Genomic DNA, 20022 nt, shown 5'->3' with positions numbered 1-20022 from the left:
ACCTCAATAGTTGTAATAGGAAGGTATGAAGCTCAGAGAGAGTATTGTCTTCCATTTCCAGGAAGTATTTGACCGTTGATAAGGCCCAATCATGCGATATGTTTGTATATAATGATTCTACATCACAGGTAAGTAGTAGAGTCCCTGGAGGCACCCGAAGATCCTCCAGTATCCTCAGAAGGTCCATACTATCCCTAAGATACGAATCAAGTGCTGTGACATGGGATTGCAGAAAGAAATCGATAAAAGAACAGGCTGGTGCTGTAAGGCTGTTGATACCCGTAACTATAGGTCTCCCAGGGGGATCTATGAGTGTCTTATGGACTTTTGGCAGCATGTAAAAGGTGGCAATAGTCGGTGTTTTAGGAAACAGAAAATCAAATTCTTTGGGAGAGATAATCCCCTTACACTTAGCATCATTCAGTAACATTTCAAGTTGGACATGGTAATAGTCCGTGGGGTCACCTGGAAGGACTTGATAATTAATGCTGTTACCAAGTTGTCTATAGGCTTCCTTAAGATATGCCTCCCTTGGCCAAATAACGATATTGCCACCCTTATCCGCCTCTTTGATAATTAGGTTTGTATTATTTTTCAGGGATTGGACTGCCGCCAACTCCTCCCCCGTTAGATTAGCATCCCGAGTTTTATGGGGTCTCATACCAGATACTTCCTTAAGCATGACTTCAAAGAATATTCTAATGGCTGGATAGTTCTGAAAGGGAGGCATATATTTGGACGGGTTTCTGAAAAGTCTTGTTCTTTGACTCACCACTTGAGATTCATTCTCAGATTCGGCCAAGAGCTCCATCAAGTCCCTAAGTGCCTGTCTGTCCATTTCATTCAGGCCCACCTCACTGGGTGGTGGTGAGTGGAAATGTTTCCTAAAAGCCAACCTTCTGCAAAAGAGGTATAGATCTTTTGTTAGTTCAAATTTATCCAGGGTTTTGGTAGGAGAAAAAGTTAGTCCCTTCTGTAACACTGTCATCTCAGGTGCTGATGGTACATACTCAGATAAATTGATGATACTCAATACATTGGTCTCGAGTGATCCCATACCCTCCTGCGTTTGAGATGTTGGGGTGTGCGTAATAGGTCTCTGAGTCTGTTTACGCCTGCGGCCCCCCCGTCTGGTTCTCCTTCTGTGTCGCTTGATAAAAAATCATCACTTTGTGTATCTGATGGTTCAACAATGTCCTGTCCTCTTGGATTAACTGGCACTGGTTTATTCGGTCTAGGGTTCCTTGGGTCATAGTGGGGCCTAGGATTGCCGCCCCTTGGTTGGGGTCTGGGCCTAGGTCTAAACCGTCTAGTATTCCCTCTATGTGTCCACTTATATGCACTGCCTGTGTCATAGTCGTGTCTGTCTCGCTCAAATTTCCTCCTTTTACCATCTATAATAGACAACTCCATTTTATCAATATCTTTCTTAAGTAGTTTAATAAATGGCTGTACCGTATCATTTTTATCCAACAGTAATATTTTTGACTCCAGATCAGATAAACCAGACTTCACTTGCGATAATAATTTCCTATCATGGTCTATCAACATATCAATAATAATTATGGAGCATTTGGCAAGTCCTTCCTCCCAGGTATGTTTCAAATCCCCTTGGAGTTCCCAAGTGGGGAAAATTTGGACTCTCAGTCCTCTGGGGTAGATTTGTTCTTTTTTATATTGTTCTAGACTATTGATATTCCACCATAGTCTAATATGATTTTTATGTAAATCTTTATACTGTCTAAATAATGTTCTCGTGTCATCTGGTAATTGCTGATCTGGGTCATTCCGTATAGGAAACGCCTTTCCCAAATTGGCACTCCAATTAGCCTCCATAGAATCCCACAGGCCCTCCATATCACCAATAAATAGAAGATTGTTACAATAAATTCAATGGTAGGTGCATATGAAACCACAGGAAATAATTCCAAAGCACAATATTCTAGATAGAACTCACTGCACTCATACCAATAGTGTGTGCTAGAGCAAGTAGCAAGACTGGAAAAGTGGGAAATCAGCTCATATCAACAGCACCACACATAGTAAACGATTTAGAAATTGTATAACACTTTATTAAACTGGATACTAGCAAAAAAGCTCATAAAAACATTTAAAACAGCGCATACCACATCAATTCATAAGCAATAGTAATAATGATGATAAATAGATAGTAAACATGACACATAATCAATCTTGAAGTACCATAATTAATTATATATATATGAGGGGTGGGTGCTCAATCATGAGCACACCAACACCCTTAGAACCCGGGTTCAGAACCTCCTATATTCTAATAAAGTGCATATGTGCAAAAACCTGTGGAAAAAATTAGGTGAATCATATATATATAACCATAAAGTAAAAAACAAATAAATATAGAAGCTGTCAATGCAGTGTTTAAGGAGTGGTGAAGTTGAGGGAGACAGACAGAGCCTGAAGCATGCATATAGTGTACATGAACGGAGGGATACTTAGCCGGGTAGAGGCGTCATGGAAGAGGAGTGGTAGCAGAAAAAACCCTCGGTGGACGACTCCACCGGTTCCGCGGACGTCACGCCGCTTCAAGGAGTGTGAGGGAAACTGTGGCATCAAAGCAGCGTACACCGCTGTTTAAGTATCCGGATGCGTCGCACGCGTATGCGCGTCACAAGACGCGTAATGAGTGACGTTGGTGGGCGGGGAGGTAAGACGGAGCATGATAGTGGCCAAACGGCTAGTGCATTGGAACGCATATAAAGGAAGTAGAGACGGTACAGACCGAGGTGGAGCGCATGGATAGGTATGTGTATCTCAGTCAGCAATGAAAACATCCTATATATATAAACCCAATGAATTTGATCAGAGACCAATGCCATAATAAAACAACAAAGCATATTACACTTCCAAAATATCGCACATGAGCATCTGCCCATACTTATATACAGAATATCTACGTTTATCAGAGCTTTAAAGGGGTGTCCCATATTATATTAATAAATCATATACAGGGAAAAATCTTCAGAAAATTGAGAAAAGGAAAAGGAGAACTGGAATACACAACACAGGCAAAAAATCGGTCACAATTACAGGGCAAACATAGTCCATCCTGAAAGGCTGCAACGTCCATGTGCAGACATAATCCAAGGGAACAGCGTCGTAAAAAGGAGGGCCATACACTTACCTCAGTTGCAGCCCATTTTTTAGATCACCATGCAGGCTCATACAGCCGATTACAGGTATTTGGTCTTGAACACATCAGGATGAACAATAGGCGAGGTGACATTGTTTCCAGACTTTTGCAAAAGGAAGCAAGGTGGATTTATAGCCTGGGATCCATGTCCCCTCTGGGGCTTAATGAAGAAATTGATTATTCTGGTTTCATTTAATGATGTACTCACATATGTTTTTTTGTATTGCAGATTGTTGATTACTACATTTGTAGAGATAAGCTTGCTGGCTGTGTTTGTGTCTGTATGGGACTCCCTTGTGGACCTTTTGGGGACCTATATGTCATCCTTTATTCTAATTGATCTGAGGACCCTTTTGGATGCCATTTTTCGTCGGTCCTTTCTTTTTTCCTTTTTACGACGCTGTTCCCTTGGATTATGTCTGCACATGGACGTTGCAGCCTTTCAGGATGGACTATGTTTGCCCTGTAATTGTGACCGATTTTTTGCCTGTGTTGTGTATTCCAGTTCTCCTTTTCCTTTTCTCAATTTTCTGAAGATTTTTCCCTGTATATGATTTATTAATATAATATGGGACACCCCTTTAAAGCTCTGATAAACGTAGATATTCTGTATATAAGTATGGGCAGATGCTCATGTGCGATATTTTGGAAGTGTAATATGCTTTGTTGTTTTATTATGGCATTGGTCTCTGATCAAATTCATTGGGTTTATATATATAGGATGTTTTCATTGCTGACTGAGATACACATACCTATCCATGCGCTCCACCTCGGTCTGTACCGTCTCTACTTCCTTTATATGCGTTCCAATGCACTAGCCGTTTGGCCACTATCATGCTCCGTCTTACCTCCCCGCCCACCAACGTCACTCATTACGCGTCTTGTGACGCGCATACGCGTGCGACGCATCCGGATACTTAAACAGCGGTGTACGCTGCTTTGATGCCACAGTTTCCCTCACACTCCTTGAAGCGGCGTGACGTCCGCGGAACCGGTGGAGTCGTCCACCGAGGGTTTTTTCTGCTACCACTCCTCTTCCATGACGCCTCTACCCGGCTAAGTATCCCTCCGTTCATGTACACTATATGCATGCTTCAGGCTCTGTCTGTCTCCCTCAACTTCACCACTCCTTAAACACTGCATTGACAGCTTCTATATTTATTTGTTTTTTACTTTATGGTTATATATATATGATTCACCTAATTTTTTCCACAGGTTTTTGCACATATGCACTTTATTAGAATATAGGAGGTTCTGAACCCGGGTTCTAAGGGTGTTGGTGTGCTCATGATTGAGCACCCACCCCTCATATATATATAATTAATTATGGTACTTCAAGATTGATTATGTGTCATGTTTACTATCTATTTATCATCATTATTACTATTGCTTATGAATTGATGTGGTATGCGCTGTTTTAAATGTTTTTATGAGCTTTTTTGCTAGTATCCAGTTTAATAAAGTGTTATACAATTTCTAAATCGTTTACTATGTGTGGTGCTGTTGATATGAGCTGATTTCCCACTTTTCCAGTCTTGCTACTTGCTCTAGCACACACTATTGGTATGAGTGCAGTGAGTTCTATCTAGAATATTGTGCTTTGGAATTATTTCCTGTGGTTTCATATGCACCTACCATTGAATTTATTGTAACAATCTTCTATTTATTGGTGATATGGAGGGCCTGTGGGATTCTATGGAGGCTAATTGGAGTGCCAATTTGGGAAAGGCGTTTCCTATACGGAATGACCCAGATCAGCAATTACCAGATGACACGAGAACATTATTTAGACAGTATAAAGATTTACATAAAAATCATATTAGACTATGGTGGAATATCAATAGTCTAGAACAATATAAAAAAGAACAAATCTACCCCAGAGGACTGAGAGTCCAAATTTTCCCCACTTGGGAACTCCAAGGGGATTTGAAACATACCTGGGAGGAAGGACTTGCCAAATGCTCCATAATTATTATTGATATGTTGATAGACCATGATAGGAAATTATTATCGCAAGTGAAGTCTGGTTTATCTGATCTGGAGTCAAAAATATTACTGTTGGATAAAAATGATACGGTACAGCCATTTATTAAACTACTTAAGAAAGATATTGATAAAATGGAGTTGTCTATTATAGATGGTAAAAGGAGGAAATTTGAGCGAGACAGACACGACTATGACACAGGCAGTGCATATAAGTGGACACATAGAGGGAATACTAGACGGTTTAGACCTAGGCCCAGACCCCAACCAAGGGGCGGCAATCCTAGGCCCCACTATGACCCAAGGAACCCTAGACCGAATAAACCAGTGCCAGTTAATCCAAGAGGACAGGACATTGTTGAACCATCAGATACACAAAGTGATGATTTTTTATCAAGCGACACAGAAGGAGAACCAGACGGGGGGGCCGCAGGCGTAAACAGACTCAGAGACCTATTACGCACACCCCAACATCTCAAACGCAGGAGGGTATGGGATCACTCGAGACCAATGTATTGAGTATCATCAATTTATCTGAGTATGTACCATCAGCACCTGAGATGACAGTGTTACAGAAGGGACTAACTTTTTCTCCTACCAAAACCCTGGATAAATTTGAACTAACAAAAGATCTATACCTCTTTTGCAGAAGGTTGGCTTTTAGGAAACATTTCCACTCACCACCACCCAGTGAGGTGGGCCTGAATGAAATGGACAGACAGGCACTTAGGGACTTGATGGAGCTCTTGGCCGAATCTGAGAATGAATCTCAAGTGGTGAGTCAAAGAACAAGACTTTTCAGAAACCCGTCCAAATATATGCCTCCCTTTCAGAACTATCCAGCCATTAGAATATTCTTTGAAGTCATGCTTAAGGAAGTATCTGGTATGAGACCCCATAAAACTCGGGATGCTAATCTAACGGGGGAGGAGTTGGCGGCAGTCCAATCCCTGAAAAATAATACAAACCTAATTATCAAAGAGGCGGATAAGGGTGGCAATATCGTTATTTGGCCAAGGGAGGCATATCTTAAGGAAGCCTATAGACAACTTGGTAACAGCATTAATTATCAAGTCCTTCCAGGTGACCCCACGGACTATTACCATGTCCAACTTGAAATGTTACTGAATGATGCTAAGTGTAAGGGGATTATCTCTCCCAAAGAATTTGATTTTCTGTTTCCTAAAACACCGACTATTGCCACCTTTTACATGCTGCCAAAAGTCCATAAGACACTCATAGATCCCCCTGGGAGACCTATAGTTGCGGGTATCAACAGCCTTACAGCACCAGCCTGTTCTTTTATCGATTTCTTTCTGCAATCCCATGTCACAGCACTTGATTCGTATCTTAGGGATAGTATGGACCTTCTGAGGATACTGGAGGATCTTCGGGTGCCTCCAGGGACTCTACTACTTACCTGTGATGTAGAATCATTATATACAAACATATCGCATGATTGGGCCTTATCAACGGTCAAATACTTCCTGGAAATGGAAGACAATACTCTCTCTGAGCTTCATACCTTCCTATTACAACTATTGAGGTTTGTTTTAGACCATAACTATTTTTTGTTTAATGGAAAACACTATAAACAGATATGCGGAATTGCCATGGGTGCAAAGTGTGCACCGGCGGTCGCCAATTTATTTTTGGGCTTCTGGGAAAGGGAAATTGTTTTTGGAGATCGCTATGCTTTATACCATCCCCACATTTTAGGCTGGCATCGTTATATAGACGATTTGTTAATATTTTGGAATGGCCCTAGGGAATTATGTAACCAGTTTGTGACAGACTTGAACAAAAATAATATGAATATTTTTTTAACTATGCAGATGTCACCATCACGAGTGGAATTTTTGGACTTGTCTATACAGCTGCAGGAGGATGGTACTGTAGTTACTGATCTTTATAGAAAACCGACAGCGGTAAATAGTCTTCTCCACTATAAGAGTGCACATAACAAGGCACTCAAAGATAATATACCCACTAGCCAATTTTTAAGGCTTAGACGTGTTTGCACTAATGAATCTGACTTTCTCAGACAGGCAAATGATCTACGACAGAGATTTCTGGACCGTGGATATCCGAGAAGAGTGGTCAGCCAAGCCTTTTTTATTGCAAAGAACAAGAATAGGACCGACCTCATACATCAAAGACCACGGAGTAATGACAAAGTGGTGAGACTGAGCACTATGTATAATAATAGCTGGAGAGAAATTTATGAGGGCCTTAAAAAATCTTGGCCGATTCTTCAATCAGACCCTGACTTGAGGGAATGCATTACAACCCATCCGTCCATCACTGCGAAAAAATGCCCCACTTTAAGAGATAAATTATGTGCGAGCCATTTTACATCATATGTGGGACGCACTATTGGGGCAGGTGTACAGGGGAGTTACCCATGTGGAGCGTGTAATGTTTGTCCATACATGAGTTGCCAGTCTGTGATTGCTAATTCCTCCCAAACTCATAATTTCAAGCTTAATCAATACATAAATTGTCGGACCCATGGAGTAGTATATGCTTTGAGATGCAGCTGTCCCAAATTATATGTGGGTCAGACCAAGAACGCCCTAAAGGTCAGAGTGCAACAACACATGTCAAAGATTAGATTGGCTGAACGAGATCGTGGGGAGGGCCATACACTTACCTCAGTTGCAGCCCATTTTTTAGATCACCATGCAGGCTCATACAGCCGATTACAGGTATTTGGTCTTGAACACATCAGGATGAACAATAGGCGAGGTGACATTGTTTCCAGACTTTTGCAAAAGGAAGCAAGGTGGATTTATAGCCTGGGATCCATGTCCCCTCTGGGGCTTAATGAAGAAATTGATTATTCTGGTTTCATTTAATGATGTACTCACATATGTTTTTTTGTATTGCAGATTGTTGATTACTACATTTGTAGAGATAAGCTTGCTGGCTGTGTTTGTGTCTGTATGGGACTCCCTTGTGGACCTTTTGGGGACCTATATGTCATCCTTTATTCTAATTGATCTGAGGACCCTTTTGGATGCCATTTTTCGTCGGTCCTTTCTTTTTTCCTTTTTACGACGCTGTTCCCTTGGATTATGTCTGCACATGGACGTTGCAGCCTTTCAGGATGGACTATGTTTGCCCTGTAATTGTGACCGATTTTTTGCCTGTGTTGTGTATTCCAGTTCTCCTTTTCCTTTTCTCAATTTTCTGAAGATTTTTCCCTGTATATGATTTATTAATATAATATGGGACACCCCTTTAAAGCTCTGATAAACGTAGATATTCTGTATATAAGTATGGGCAGATGCTCATGTGCGATATTTTGGAAGTGTAATATGCTTTGTTGTTTTATTATGGCATTGGTCTCTGATCAAATTCATTGGGTTTATATATATAGGATGTTTTCATTGCTGACTGAGATACACATACCTATCCATGCGCTCCACCTCGGTCTGTACCGTCTCTACTTCCTTTATATGCGTTCCAATGCACTAGCCGTTTGGCCACTATCATGCTCCGTCTTACCTCCCCGCCCACCAACGTCACTCATTACGCGTCTTGTGACGCGCATACGCGTGCGACGCATCCGGATACTTAAACAGCGGTGTACGCTGCTTTGATGCCACAGTTTCCCTCACACTCCTTGAAGCGGCGTGACGTCCGCGGAACCGGTGGAGTCGTCCACCGAGGGTTTTTTCTGCTACCACTCCTCTTCCATGACACCTCTACCCGGCTAAGTATCCCTCCGTTCATGTACACTATATGCATGCTTCAGGCTCTGTCTGTCTCCCTCAACTTCACCACTCCTTAAACACTGCATTGACAGCTTCTATATTTATTTGTTTTTTACTTTATGGTTATATATATATGATTCACCTAATTTTTTCCACAGGTTTTTGCACATATGCACTTTATTAGAATATAGGAGGTTCTGAACCCGGGTTCTAAGGGTGTTGGTGTGCTCATGATTGAGCACCCACCCCTCATATATATATAATTAATTATGGTACTTCAAGATTGATTATGTGTCATGTTTACTATCTATTTATCATCATTATTACTATTGCTTATGAATTGATGTGGTATGCGCTGTTTTAAATGTTTTTATGAGCTTTTTTGCTAGTATCCAGTTTAATAAAGTGTTATACAATTTCTAAATCGTTTACTATGTGTGGTGCTGTTGATATGAGCTGATTTCCCACTTTTCCAGTCTTGCTACTTGCTCTAGCACACACTATTGGTATGAGTGCAGTGAGTTCTATCTAGAATGAGGACAAATAGCGTGCGGATATAGCAATGCTTTTTGCCGCCATGCAGTCATAAATGTAATAAAGATGAGAGGTTCAATAAACAGGGACTGGAAACGCTAACCCAGCAGCAGCACGCGTGAGGGACCAGGAGGAGCCGCAGGAGGAGAAGGCCACGCTTTTTGAGACACAACATCCCAGGCCTTGCATGAGGACAAATAGCGTGCGGATATAGCAATGCTTTTTGCCGCCATGCAGTCATAAATGTAATAAAGATGAGAGGTTCAATAAACAGGGACCGGAAACGCTAACCCAGCAGCAGCAGCACACGTGATGGAACAGGAGGAGGCGCAGGAGGAGAAGGCCACGCTTTTTGAGACACAGCATCCCAAGCCTTGCATGAGGACAAATAGCGTGCGGATATAGCAATGCTTTTTGCCGCCATGCAGTCATAAATGTAATAAAGATGAGAGGTTCAATAAACAGGGACCGGAAACGCTAACCCATCACAGATGGTCATTGTTCATGTTACTTGGTTGGGGTCCAGGAGTGTTGCGTAGTCGTTTCCAATCCAGGATTGATTCATTTTAATTTGAGTCAGACGGTCTGCATTTTCTGTGGAGAGGCGGATACGCCGATCTGTGACGATGCCTCCGGCAGCACTGAAACAGCGTTCCGACATAACGCTGGCTGCCGGGCAAGCCAGCACCTCTATTGCGTACATTGCCAGTTCGTGCCAGGTGTCTAGCTTTGATACCCAATAGTTGAAGGGTGCAGATGGATTGTTCAACACAGCTACGCCATCTGACATGTAGTCCTTGACCATCTTCTCCAGGCGATCGGTGTTGGAGGTGGATCTGCACGCTTGCTGTTCTGTGGGCTGCTGCTGCATGGGTGTCAGAAAATTTTCCCACTCCAAGGACACTGCCGATACCATTCCCTTTTGGGCACTAGCTGCGGCTTGTGTTGTTTGCTGCCCTCCTGGTCGTCCTGGGTTTGCGGAAGTCAGTCTGTCAGGGTACAACTGGCTAGAGGAGGGGAAGGATGTCAATCTCCTCTCTAAAGTCTCCACAAGGGCCTGCTGGTATTCTTCCATTTTGACCTGTCTGACTCTTTCTTCAAGCAGTTTTGGAACATTGTGTTTGTACCGTGGATCCAGAAGGGTATAAACCTAGTAATTGGTGTTGTCCAGAATGCGCACAATGCGTGGGTCGCATTCAATGCAGTCTAGCATGAATTGAGCCATGTGTGCCAGAGTCCTGCCAGAATCCTCATCATCCTCTTGTGAGCGTTGTGATAGTTGTTGTGATGCATCATAGTCGTCACCTTCTTCCTGGTCTGCTTCTGCTTACCATTCGCGCTGAATTGTGGAAGTCCAACGTGCACCAGAGCGGCCCTCGTCAGTGGTGGCAGGAAATTCCTGCTCCAACTCCAGCTGTTCCTCCTCCTCTTCTTCGTCATAGCTGCTGGGGCCAGCGTTTCCTGATGCGGATGGCCTGATGTTGGTACCATCATGCTGATCGTTTTCTCCTTCAGATTCCCCCAGTTGCATCATGACAGCTGTTTCCTTGATTTTCAACATTGACCTCTTCAGTAAACACAGCAGTGGTATGGTAATGCTGACTGAAGAGTTGTCACTGCTCACAAGCAACGTGGATTGCTCAAAATTTTGGAGGACTTGGCAGAGGTGCAACATGTTGGCCCAATCGGATCCACAAAAGCTTGGCAGCTGTCCGGATGCGCCTCGGTACTGCGCCATCATGTACTGGACCACTGCACTCTTCTGCTCGCAAAAGCGGGCTAGCATGTGCAGCGTAGAATTCCAGCGCGTAGGGACATCACACAGCAAGCGATGGTGGGGGAGATTGAAGCGCTCCTGCATCTTGGCGAGTGCCCCCGAAGCAGTACTGGAATTTCTGCAATGTTTGGCCACTCGTCGCACCTTCAACAGAAGATCGGCCACGCCTGGGTATGTCCTCAGGGAACCGCTGAACTACTAGGTTCATCACGTGCGCCAGGCAAGGGATGTGTGTCAGCTTAGCCAACCTTAAAGCGCGAATGAGATTACTCCCATTATCACACACAACCATGCCCGGTTTCAGGTCCAGCGGTGCCAGCCACAAATCCGTCTGTTCCTTTATTCCCCTCCAAATTTCCTCCCCTGTGTGCTGCTTATCCCCAAGGCAGATCAGCTTCAGCAACGCTTGCTGACGCATGCCAACAGCTGTGCTGCACTGCTTCCACGATCCTACTGCTGCTGGGTTAGCGTTTCCGGATGAGGTACAGCTTTGAGATGCGTTGGAGGAGAAGGAGTCAGAGAGGTAGGTGCTGCTGTTGTTATCCAGTGGGAGGGACGGCGGTGCAGCTGTTTGCGGCGTGGGCAACACCCGCGCCGTAGCAGGTGAGGAATCGCTGCCAGGCTCCACAAGGTTCACCCAGTGCGCGGTAAGGGAGGTTATCTGGCAGTTGTGTGCGTGGTGTCGCTGCCGGTTGTGTCAGCTTTGTGCCCACTGGCTCCTTGTAACTGGCTGAGGACTCGGACCTCGTGCGTGATGTGCTGGTGCTGCTTAACCCACTGCTGGACGCTTGAGAGGTCATCCAAGTAATTATCTGGTCCTGTTCTTCTGGATTTGTGAGGGTTGTTGTCCTGGACAACATGGGCGGTATTGAGTGGGTTTTCTTGGGTGCTCCCCTGTGGCCTGTACGTGAACCGTCAGGGGAAACACCTCTTCCCTTGCCCCTCCCTCTTTCACCGGATTTCTTCCTCATTTCACTTATCCTTAAAGTACACGCTGACTGGCAGCAGTACAGTGGCAGTACAGAAATGCTATACAGTGGTGGGTGAGCGGTGTACCACTATTCCCAGCAGCGACACAGAGCACAATGCTATACAGTGGCGGGTGAGCGGTGTACTACTGTTCCCAGCAGACACAGAGTGGCAGTAAACACAATGCTATATAGTGTGGCTGAGCAAGGTACACAGAGTGGCAGTAAACACAATGCTATATAGTGTGGCTGAGCGAGCGGTGTACTACTATTCCCAGCAGACACAGAGTGGCAGTAAACACAATGCTATATAGTGTGGCTGAGCGAGGTACACAGAGTGGCAGTAAACACAATGCTATATAGTGTGGCTGAGCGAGCGGTGTACTACTATTCCCAGCAGACACAAAGTGGCAGTAAACACAATGCTATATACTGTGGCTGAGCGAGGTACACAGAGTGGCAGTAAACAGAATGCTATATAGTGTGGCTGAGCGAGCGGTGTACTACTGTTCCCAGCAGACACAGAGTGGCAGTAAACAGAATGCTATATAGTGTGGCTGAGCGAGGTACACAGAGTGGCAGTAAACAGAATGCTATATAGTGTGGCTGAGTGAGGTACACAGAGTGGCAGTAAACACAATGCTATATAGTGTGGCTGAGCGAGCGGTGTACTACTATTCCCAGCAGACACAGTGGCAGTAAACAGAATGCTATATAGTGTGGCTGAGCGAGGTACACAGAGTGGCAGTAAACACAATGCTATATAGTGTGGCTGAGCGAGCGGTTTACTACTATTCCCAGCAGACACAGAGTGGCAGTAAACAGAATGCTAAATAGTGTGGCTGAGCGAGGTACACAGAGTGGCAGTAAACAGAATGCTATATAGTGTGGCTGAGCGAGCAGTGTACTACTATTCCCAGCAGACACAGAGTGGCAGTAAACAGAATGCTATATAGTGTGGCTGAGCGAGGTACACAGAGTGGCAGTAAACAGAATGCTATATAGTGTGGCTGAGCGAGCGGTGTACTACTATTCCCAGCAGACACAGAACAGTAAACAGAATGCTATATAGTGTGGCTGAGCGGTGTACCACTATTCCCAGCAGCGACACAGAGCACAATGCTATACAGTGGCGGGTGAGCGGTGTACCACTATTCCCAGCAGCGACACAGAGCACAATGCTATACAGTGGCGGGTGAGCGGTGTACTACTATTCCCAGCAGACACAGAGTGGCAGTAAACAGAATGCTATATAGTGTGGCTGAGCGAGGTACACAGAGTGGCAGTAAACAGAATGCTATATAGTGTGGCTGAGCGAGCGGTGTACTACTATTCCCAGCAGACACAGAACAGTAAACAGAATGCTATATAGTGTGGCTGAGTGGAGTACCACTATTCCCAGCAGCGACACAGAGCACAATGCTATACAGTGGCGGGTGAGCGGTGTACCACTATTCCCAGCAGCGACACAGAGCACAATGCTATACAGTGGCGGGTGAGCGGTGTACTACTATTCCCAGCAGACACAGAGTGGCAGTAAACAGAATGCTATATAGTGTGGCTGAGCGAGGTACACAGAGTGGCAGTAAACAGAATGCTATATAGTGTGGCTGAGCGAGCGGTGTACTACTATTCCCAGCAGACACAGAGTGGCAGTAAACAGAATGCTATATAGTGTGGCTGAGCGAGGTACACAGAGTGGCAGTAAACAGAATGCTATATAGTGTGGCTGAGCGAGCGGTGTACTACTATTCCCAGCAGCGACACAATGACTGGGGGGACCCTGGCTAGCGTGGCTGGAGCGCGAACTACCCTGCCTGCCTACCCAAAGCTAAACCCACAGACAAATGGTGGAGATATGACGTGGTTCGGGTATTTATTTACCCGAACCACGTGACAGTTCGGCCAATCAGAGCGCGTTCGGGTCCGAACCACGTGACCCGTTCGGCCAATCACAGCGCTAGCCGAACGTTCGGGGAACGTTCGGCCATGCGCTCTTAGTTCGGCCATGTGCGACTTACCTACCTGACTAAGCGGATGAATAAGATCAATGGAATGGCTCCAGGACTAGTGCTGCCATGCTATAGCACCAAGCGGAATAGTGACGACGAATGCACCAAAGGAGTGAATTAGATGCTATTTCCCTGCACTGCGGTGAGATCTACCCTTTTCTTTCACATGGATATGTTACATTATAACAGCCCAACTGTATTCAATATGCCAGCTCCCAAAGTGGACATTGTATGAGGGGACTGTTAGACATTGCTACCAGGGCTGTTGAGCAATATCCACAGTATTATGAGAACTTTAAGGGGGGCCCCCGCTACTATTTATTAAATTCATGCATGGCACCTGTATGCAAGCGTGGGATGCGTGGGGTATGTGAGCATGGGATTGTCCAATTGTCTTACTGAACCGGAACGTTTATCATGAATGCTGTTTTTGATGGCCATATCAGTTTTTTGCTTAGGCAATTTTAATCCTCGAATCATATGTGCTTCCATTTGATGTGTATGTCATTTTGAGATTTTTCTTGCATGTCCCTAATTGTTTAAATACATTTTGATACTTGATACATTAAGGTGGCTTTTAACCTATGCACGGTCAGTTATCTTGTTGAAATATTTATATATAAAGCAATCCACAGAAGAGGCAAGCCGGGCACCAATAGTTTTCAATTCACCAATTTATTTCATCCCATCCATAGACATAACACAGGCAACGAATAGCTGGTCTGACAGCCGTTTCGCAAGCTAAAACTGCTTGCTTCCTCAGAGACCCGGGTCTCTGAGGAAGCAAGCAGTTTTAGCTTGCGAAACGGCTGTCAGACCAGCTATTCGTTGCCTGTGTTATGTCTATGGATGGGATGAAATAAATTGGTGAATTGAAAACTATTGGTGCCCGGCTTGCCTCTTCTGTGGATTGTTGGATATCGCTGGATGCTGGAGGCACATATAGGAATTCCCAGTAACCCCCTCCAAGTGTCTGCCGGTCATTGCATCTGGTGCCGGTTTTTTCTCTTTTTGCTCTTTTGAATGTGATTTCTATATAAAGGTTTGCCCCGCCCATTATCTTTAATATGGGTAAGATGATCAAGTATTTAGGGACTGTTGCTACGGGCAAACTGTTGCCCAATCATCTTTAAACATGTGGCCGAACGGTTTGGCCGAACACCGAACAGGGTGATGTTCTGCAGAACCCGAACAGTGGCGAACACTGTTCGCCCAACACTACCTATGACAACAGCAAAGCCATTTGCAACCTGTGCCACAAGACTCAGAGTCGTGGGAAAACCAACACCCACATAGGTGATAAGGCACCTGAGCTTCAAACACCCACATCAATGGGAGCAACACATGAGGATAAGCCGCACCCAAAGTCAAAACTTGAACTGAGCCTGTGGTCTTTCATTTCCTCAGTATGTTCCTAACTGTGGAAAGAGACAGCTGAAATCTCTGAGAAAGCTTTCTGTATCCTTCCCCTAAACCGTGATAGTGAACAATGTTTGTCTTCAGGTCATTTGAGAGTTGTTTTGAGACCCCCATGTTATAATTCTTCAGAGGAAATTAAAAGAGGAGGGAAACTTACAACTGACCCCCTTAAATACTCTTTCTCATAATTGGATTCACCTGTGTATGTAGGTCAGGGGTCACTGAGCTTGCCAAGCCAATTTGAGTTCCAAAAATTAGTTCTAAAGGTTTTGGAATCAATACAATGACAACAGTGCACAAATGTATGCACCTGCCTAATTTTATTTAAACAATTATTGCATACTTTCTGTAAATCCAATAAACTTAATTTCATTTCTCAAATATCACTGTGTGTGTCTCCTATATAATATATTTAACTCACATTTTTTATCGTAACAACCAACGATTTATACAGGAAAATCATGACAATTAACAAGGTTGCCCAAACTTTCGCATCCCACTGTATATGGTGTGTTCCACAAATAAAATAAATGCCAGCAGTAGGGAATGACAGCTGTTCACCTACAGTACATCTTCACGTGATGATGCAATTATTTCCTTCCCTAGACAATGCTTTTTGCTGGAATTTGTGGTGTGTGCCTGGGTTACAGTGGCTATTGTGTGGGATATAGTGATGTGGTGCCGGACTGGCATGCTGTCATAAGACTGCCTGTCAGAAGCCTGCCTGTGTGAAAATGTTTTGGGTAGAGCATCTATTCTTTGTCTTACTTCAGCAAACCACTATGCTTGTAAAGTAAACTTTGAGAAAAGTCTACTTCACAAACATCTTATCCAAAATAGAAAATGTCAGTACATGAAAATGAAAACTGCAGCATTTTGTAAAGTAACACTTTCAATGCGGTCTGTAAAATGTAAAAAAAAAAAAGTCTGTACCTAATTTCAGTGTGCAAAAGTTACCATACTTTTCAGAACATAAGACACACTTTTTCTTCCCCAAAACTGGAGAATACAGTGAAAAGAAGTGCAGAGTGGGCAGGGAAGGACTTAATGCTATACCGCCCTGGTTCCTCCATACTTGTGCCGTACTTCCATACTGTAACCCCACATGCGCCACTGGGGTTACAGTGCAGAAGTACAGCACAAAAATGGAGGACCCAGAGCGGTATAGTGACAGGTGGCCGCTGTGTTCTCCTATGTCACCAGTTCCAGGATGAGGAGAGGAGCATGCCGCCATCAACTGGACTGGACCAAGGGGGAGAGGAGCGTGGTTGACAGGATCAAGTGCAATATGGAAGTGTTTACAGTGTAGTGTTAGTACAGTGTAGTGTTGTTAGTACTGTGTAGTGTAGCTTAGCAGGTAGGGCAGCAGGGATTAGTGTAGTATAGCTGGTCACTGTTGCTAAGTGTAGCTTAGAGATGGCGTGGGGGGGGGGCAAAAAGTCGATAAAATACCCCTGCTCTATAGACGCACCTAAGTTTAGTATTTTCAATTTTTTTCAGAATTTTGCCTCTAAAACTATGTGTGTCTTATAGTCTGGAGCATCTTATATTCAGAAAAATACAGTAATACAGATACAGTATATGCTGTTTTATAGGGCCAGGCCCCTTCAGTACCTCCCTCGATCTATCTTATTTAAAGTGTAACTGTCGGGCATAAAATCAAAAATCAATTCTTTATTTTTATCTAGTTAACAAGTAATAAGGATGCTAACCAGGCAATCCAAAAGTTAAAATCACTATTACTTTTCTTTTTGATAAATGATCATTCCCCAGTTTACCTGACTCTTATTCAGTACACACAAAGTTTGGCACACAAAAAGGAAGTTGCAGGGCGTGATGGGTTGTAATTTTTTTGCTTCTCTACCTTACCCTCAGACTTAACTAATGCAGTCTGATTGGCTGAATCCTCTTTCTCTCCTGTTTTCCCCTCCCACACCTCTGTTCCTCTTTGATTGGCCAATATTTCTCATGCTGAGACAATGCATTTTCTATAGTGGAGGGCGGGCAATGCATACACAATCAGACAGAGGAGCGTAAGGGAGGAAATTACATCAGGATTGGCTTCAAGATAGCCACAGTTAAAATGGCAAATGCTAAGAAGGATTTTCTCTTTTTGTGCTGTAGAAAATTCACTAAAATCAAAACGTGGACAGTGCAATACATATGTTATGTAAGGAGAGCAAGTATGTATCTACTTATATATGAGGTTTTTTTCTGAGATATTATGGCTGACAGCTCCTCTTTAAATATCTTGGAGGTAATGTCAGAGTGAACAGAGGCGCCAGCAGGATAAAAGGTTCTAAAAGGCTTAAAATCCCTCAGGAGGTGGTGGTGGACTCGCCTCCCCGAAGCAGACAAGATACCGTCAGTTTTATGACAACAAGTTTATTAATATACTCCAAAACAAACAGCGCAACGCATTTCACGGGTATGTTCCAGCTTCCTCCGGCAATAAACAGATAGGAGTACACAGTATAGTCTCAAGGTCACGAATGGCGCTATTCGTGACCTTGAAACTATACTGTGTACTCATATCTGTTTATTGCCTGAGGAAGCGGGAACATACCCGTGAAATGCGTTGCGCTGTTTGTTTTGGAGTATATTAATAAACTTGTTGTCATAAAACTGACGGTATCTTGTCTGCTTCGGGGAGGCGAGTCCACCACCACCTCCTGAGGGATTTTAAGTCTTTTAGAACCTTTTATCCTGCTGGCGCCTCTGTTCACTCTTACATTACCAATATCCACCCCTGGTGGAGGAGTTGATCCCCATTTTTTCCTTATCTATAGAGAGCGACTTTTAATCCTGAGTGAGGACAGGTCTAATCTCCTCACCTGCCTATACGGTGGTTACCTAGGCGGTAACCCACGTTTGTGAGTATATACATTGGATACTTTTCATTTCAAACTCCTTGTTTTGCATACTAAACTATATTGGGCTCTCAGTAGTTCTTTTATCTTGGTGGTAAGCAACTTCGTTGCTGTTTGTGAGTATGCAATAGTTAGTGAGTTGCTGACCTAAAACAAGCAAAATAGCTTTCTGGATGCAAATATTTAATACACCATAAAGTTCTTTTTTAAGCCGCCAAATTAATTTAAGATGTTTGTATCAGTCTAGGATCCACAGTAAAAGTCTGTTACCTACGCCCTAGTGACCATTTTTACTCTTCACCCTGCCTCAGATTTTATTGGAACCAATCCTTTATAATGTTTTATTTGACTGGTCAAGTGATGTTATGTAATGTTTTAGATCTAATGAGTGAGACATTTAGATTAAGTAGAGTTGTTGGTGCAGAATCCAAATGATGGTTATAATCACCTCCATTTTGATGTTCTTAGACTGTAAAGGAAAGCAGCTCTGAGCTTCATCCAAACAGCAGCCAGCACAACGCTGAACTGTTATACACGAAGGCGAGAAGAGGAATTCTGAAAACTGTGGGAACTCACTAAGAAGATTCAGAAGAACCCATCGTGGCTGACACTTACTGCGGTTATAAATATCCGTCCAGGGCCGCCCTGAAAAAGACATGAAACAGGAGCAGCCTTAGTATACAACCTGTAAAAACTATTCTTTTTGTTACAAAAATCCATCTCTATGTGATCAGAGGAGAAGTACCGGTATATACTTAAAAATAAAAAAAGAAATCCAATCAAACAAATGACATCCAATATCAAATAATGTTATACGGCCCTTTTCAAATGTTATCCAAGAATATTGCCTTTGAGTCCAATAATTGCCCACAAAGTACTGTATTAGTTTACCAGTAGAAAACAGCGAGTCGTATTTACTAATACCATGTTAAAGAACAACTATAGTCTGGCAAAACATACATTTAAAAATCTGTGTATCTGTCCCTAATTGTCTATATAAAAAAAAAAAAACACTGTGTAAATTTAACAAACAATTCCAGACACTGGTATTTCAGCTCATGCATATCAGAGCATAAACTCGCTCCTTAGACATAGCAAAAAGAAGTTCTCGCAGGAGCTGAGAAGGTGACCAACCTGGTGAGTCACAGTGAAGGCACCATCAGCGACTTGATCCCGTACGCTTACTTCCTGGAGCGTGCCGTGCGTACAGTGGTGGATCAAGCTGTGGAGGAGCGTGAAAAGGAACAGTTACAGCAGGAACAGTTGTGGAAGCAATTTTCATCAGAACCAGATGTTTCCTCAACACCTGCGGGAGGAGGAGGAAGAGTCGTGTGGGGAAGAGGAGTCAGACTCGGATGATAAGAAAGGTGATTCTGTGTAAGAGGAGGAGGAGGCGGCGGTAGAAGAACAACCACAGCAGGCGTTGCAGCGGGCTTGTGCTGCTCAACGGTCCCGTGGTATTGTTCGTGGCTGGGGGGAGGAGGAAGAGGACGTCACTGAGGAAGAGCAAGAGGAGATGAATAGTACGCCTGGATCCAACTTTGTGCACTCAAGGGGAATGACCTGTACTG

General features: G+C 43.7%; 1 protein-coding gene across 3 annotated transcripts in view; it reads right to left on the bottom strand.

The window, feature by feature from the left end:
- Positions 1–20022, bottom strand: part of VEGFB (vascular endothelial growth factor B) — a 582522-nt gene that overhangs the window by 322400 nt on the left and 240100 nt on the right. For all 3 annotated transcript variants that reach the window (XM_068259421.1, XM_068259419.1, XM_068259420.1), the window contains exon 4: positions 18900–19096. In XM_068259421.1, coding sequence (XP_068115522.1) covers positions 18900–19096 — 197 coding nt within the window. The remainder of the gene's footprint in view (positions 1–18899; positions 19097–20022) is intronic.

This window comes from Hyperolius riggenbachi, chromosome 11, assembly GCF_040937935.1.
Source record: "Hyperolius riggenbachi isolate aHypRig1 chromosome 11, aHypRig1.pri, whole genome shotgun sequence".
In the NCBI taxonomy this organism is placed as follows: Eukaryota; Metazoa; Chordata; class Amphibia; order Anura; family Hyperoliidae; genus Hyperolius; species Hyperolius riggenbachi.
Note: the sequence above shows the minus strand (reverse complement) of the source record. Positions and strands in the feature narration are given on the sequence as shown.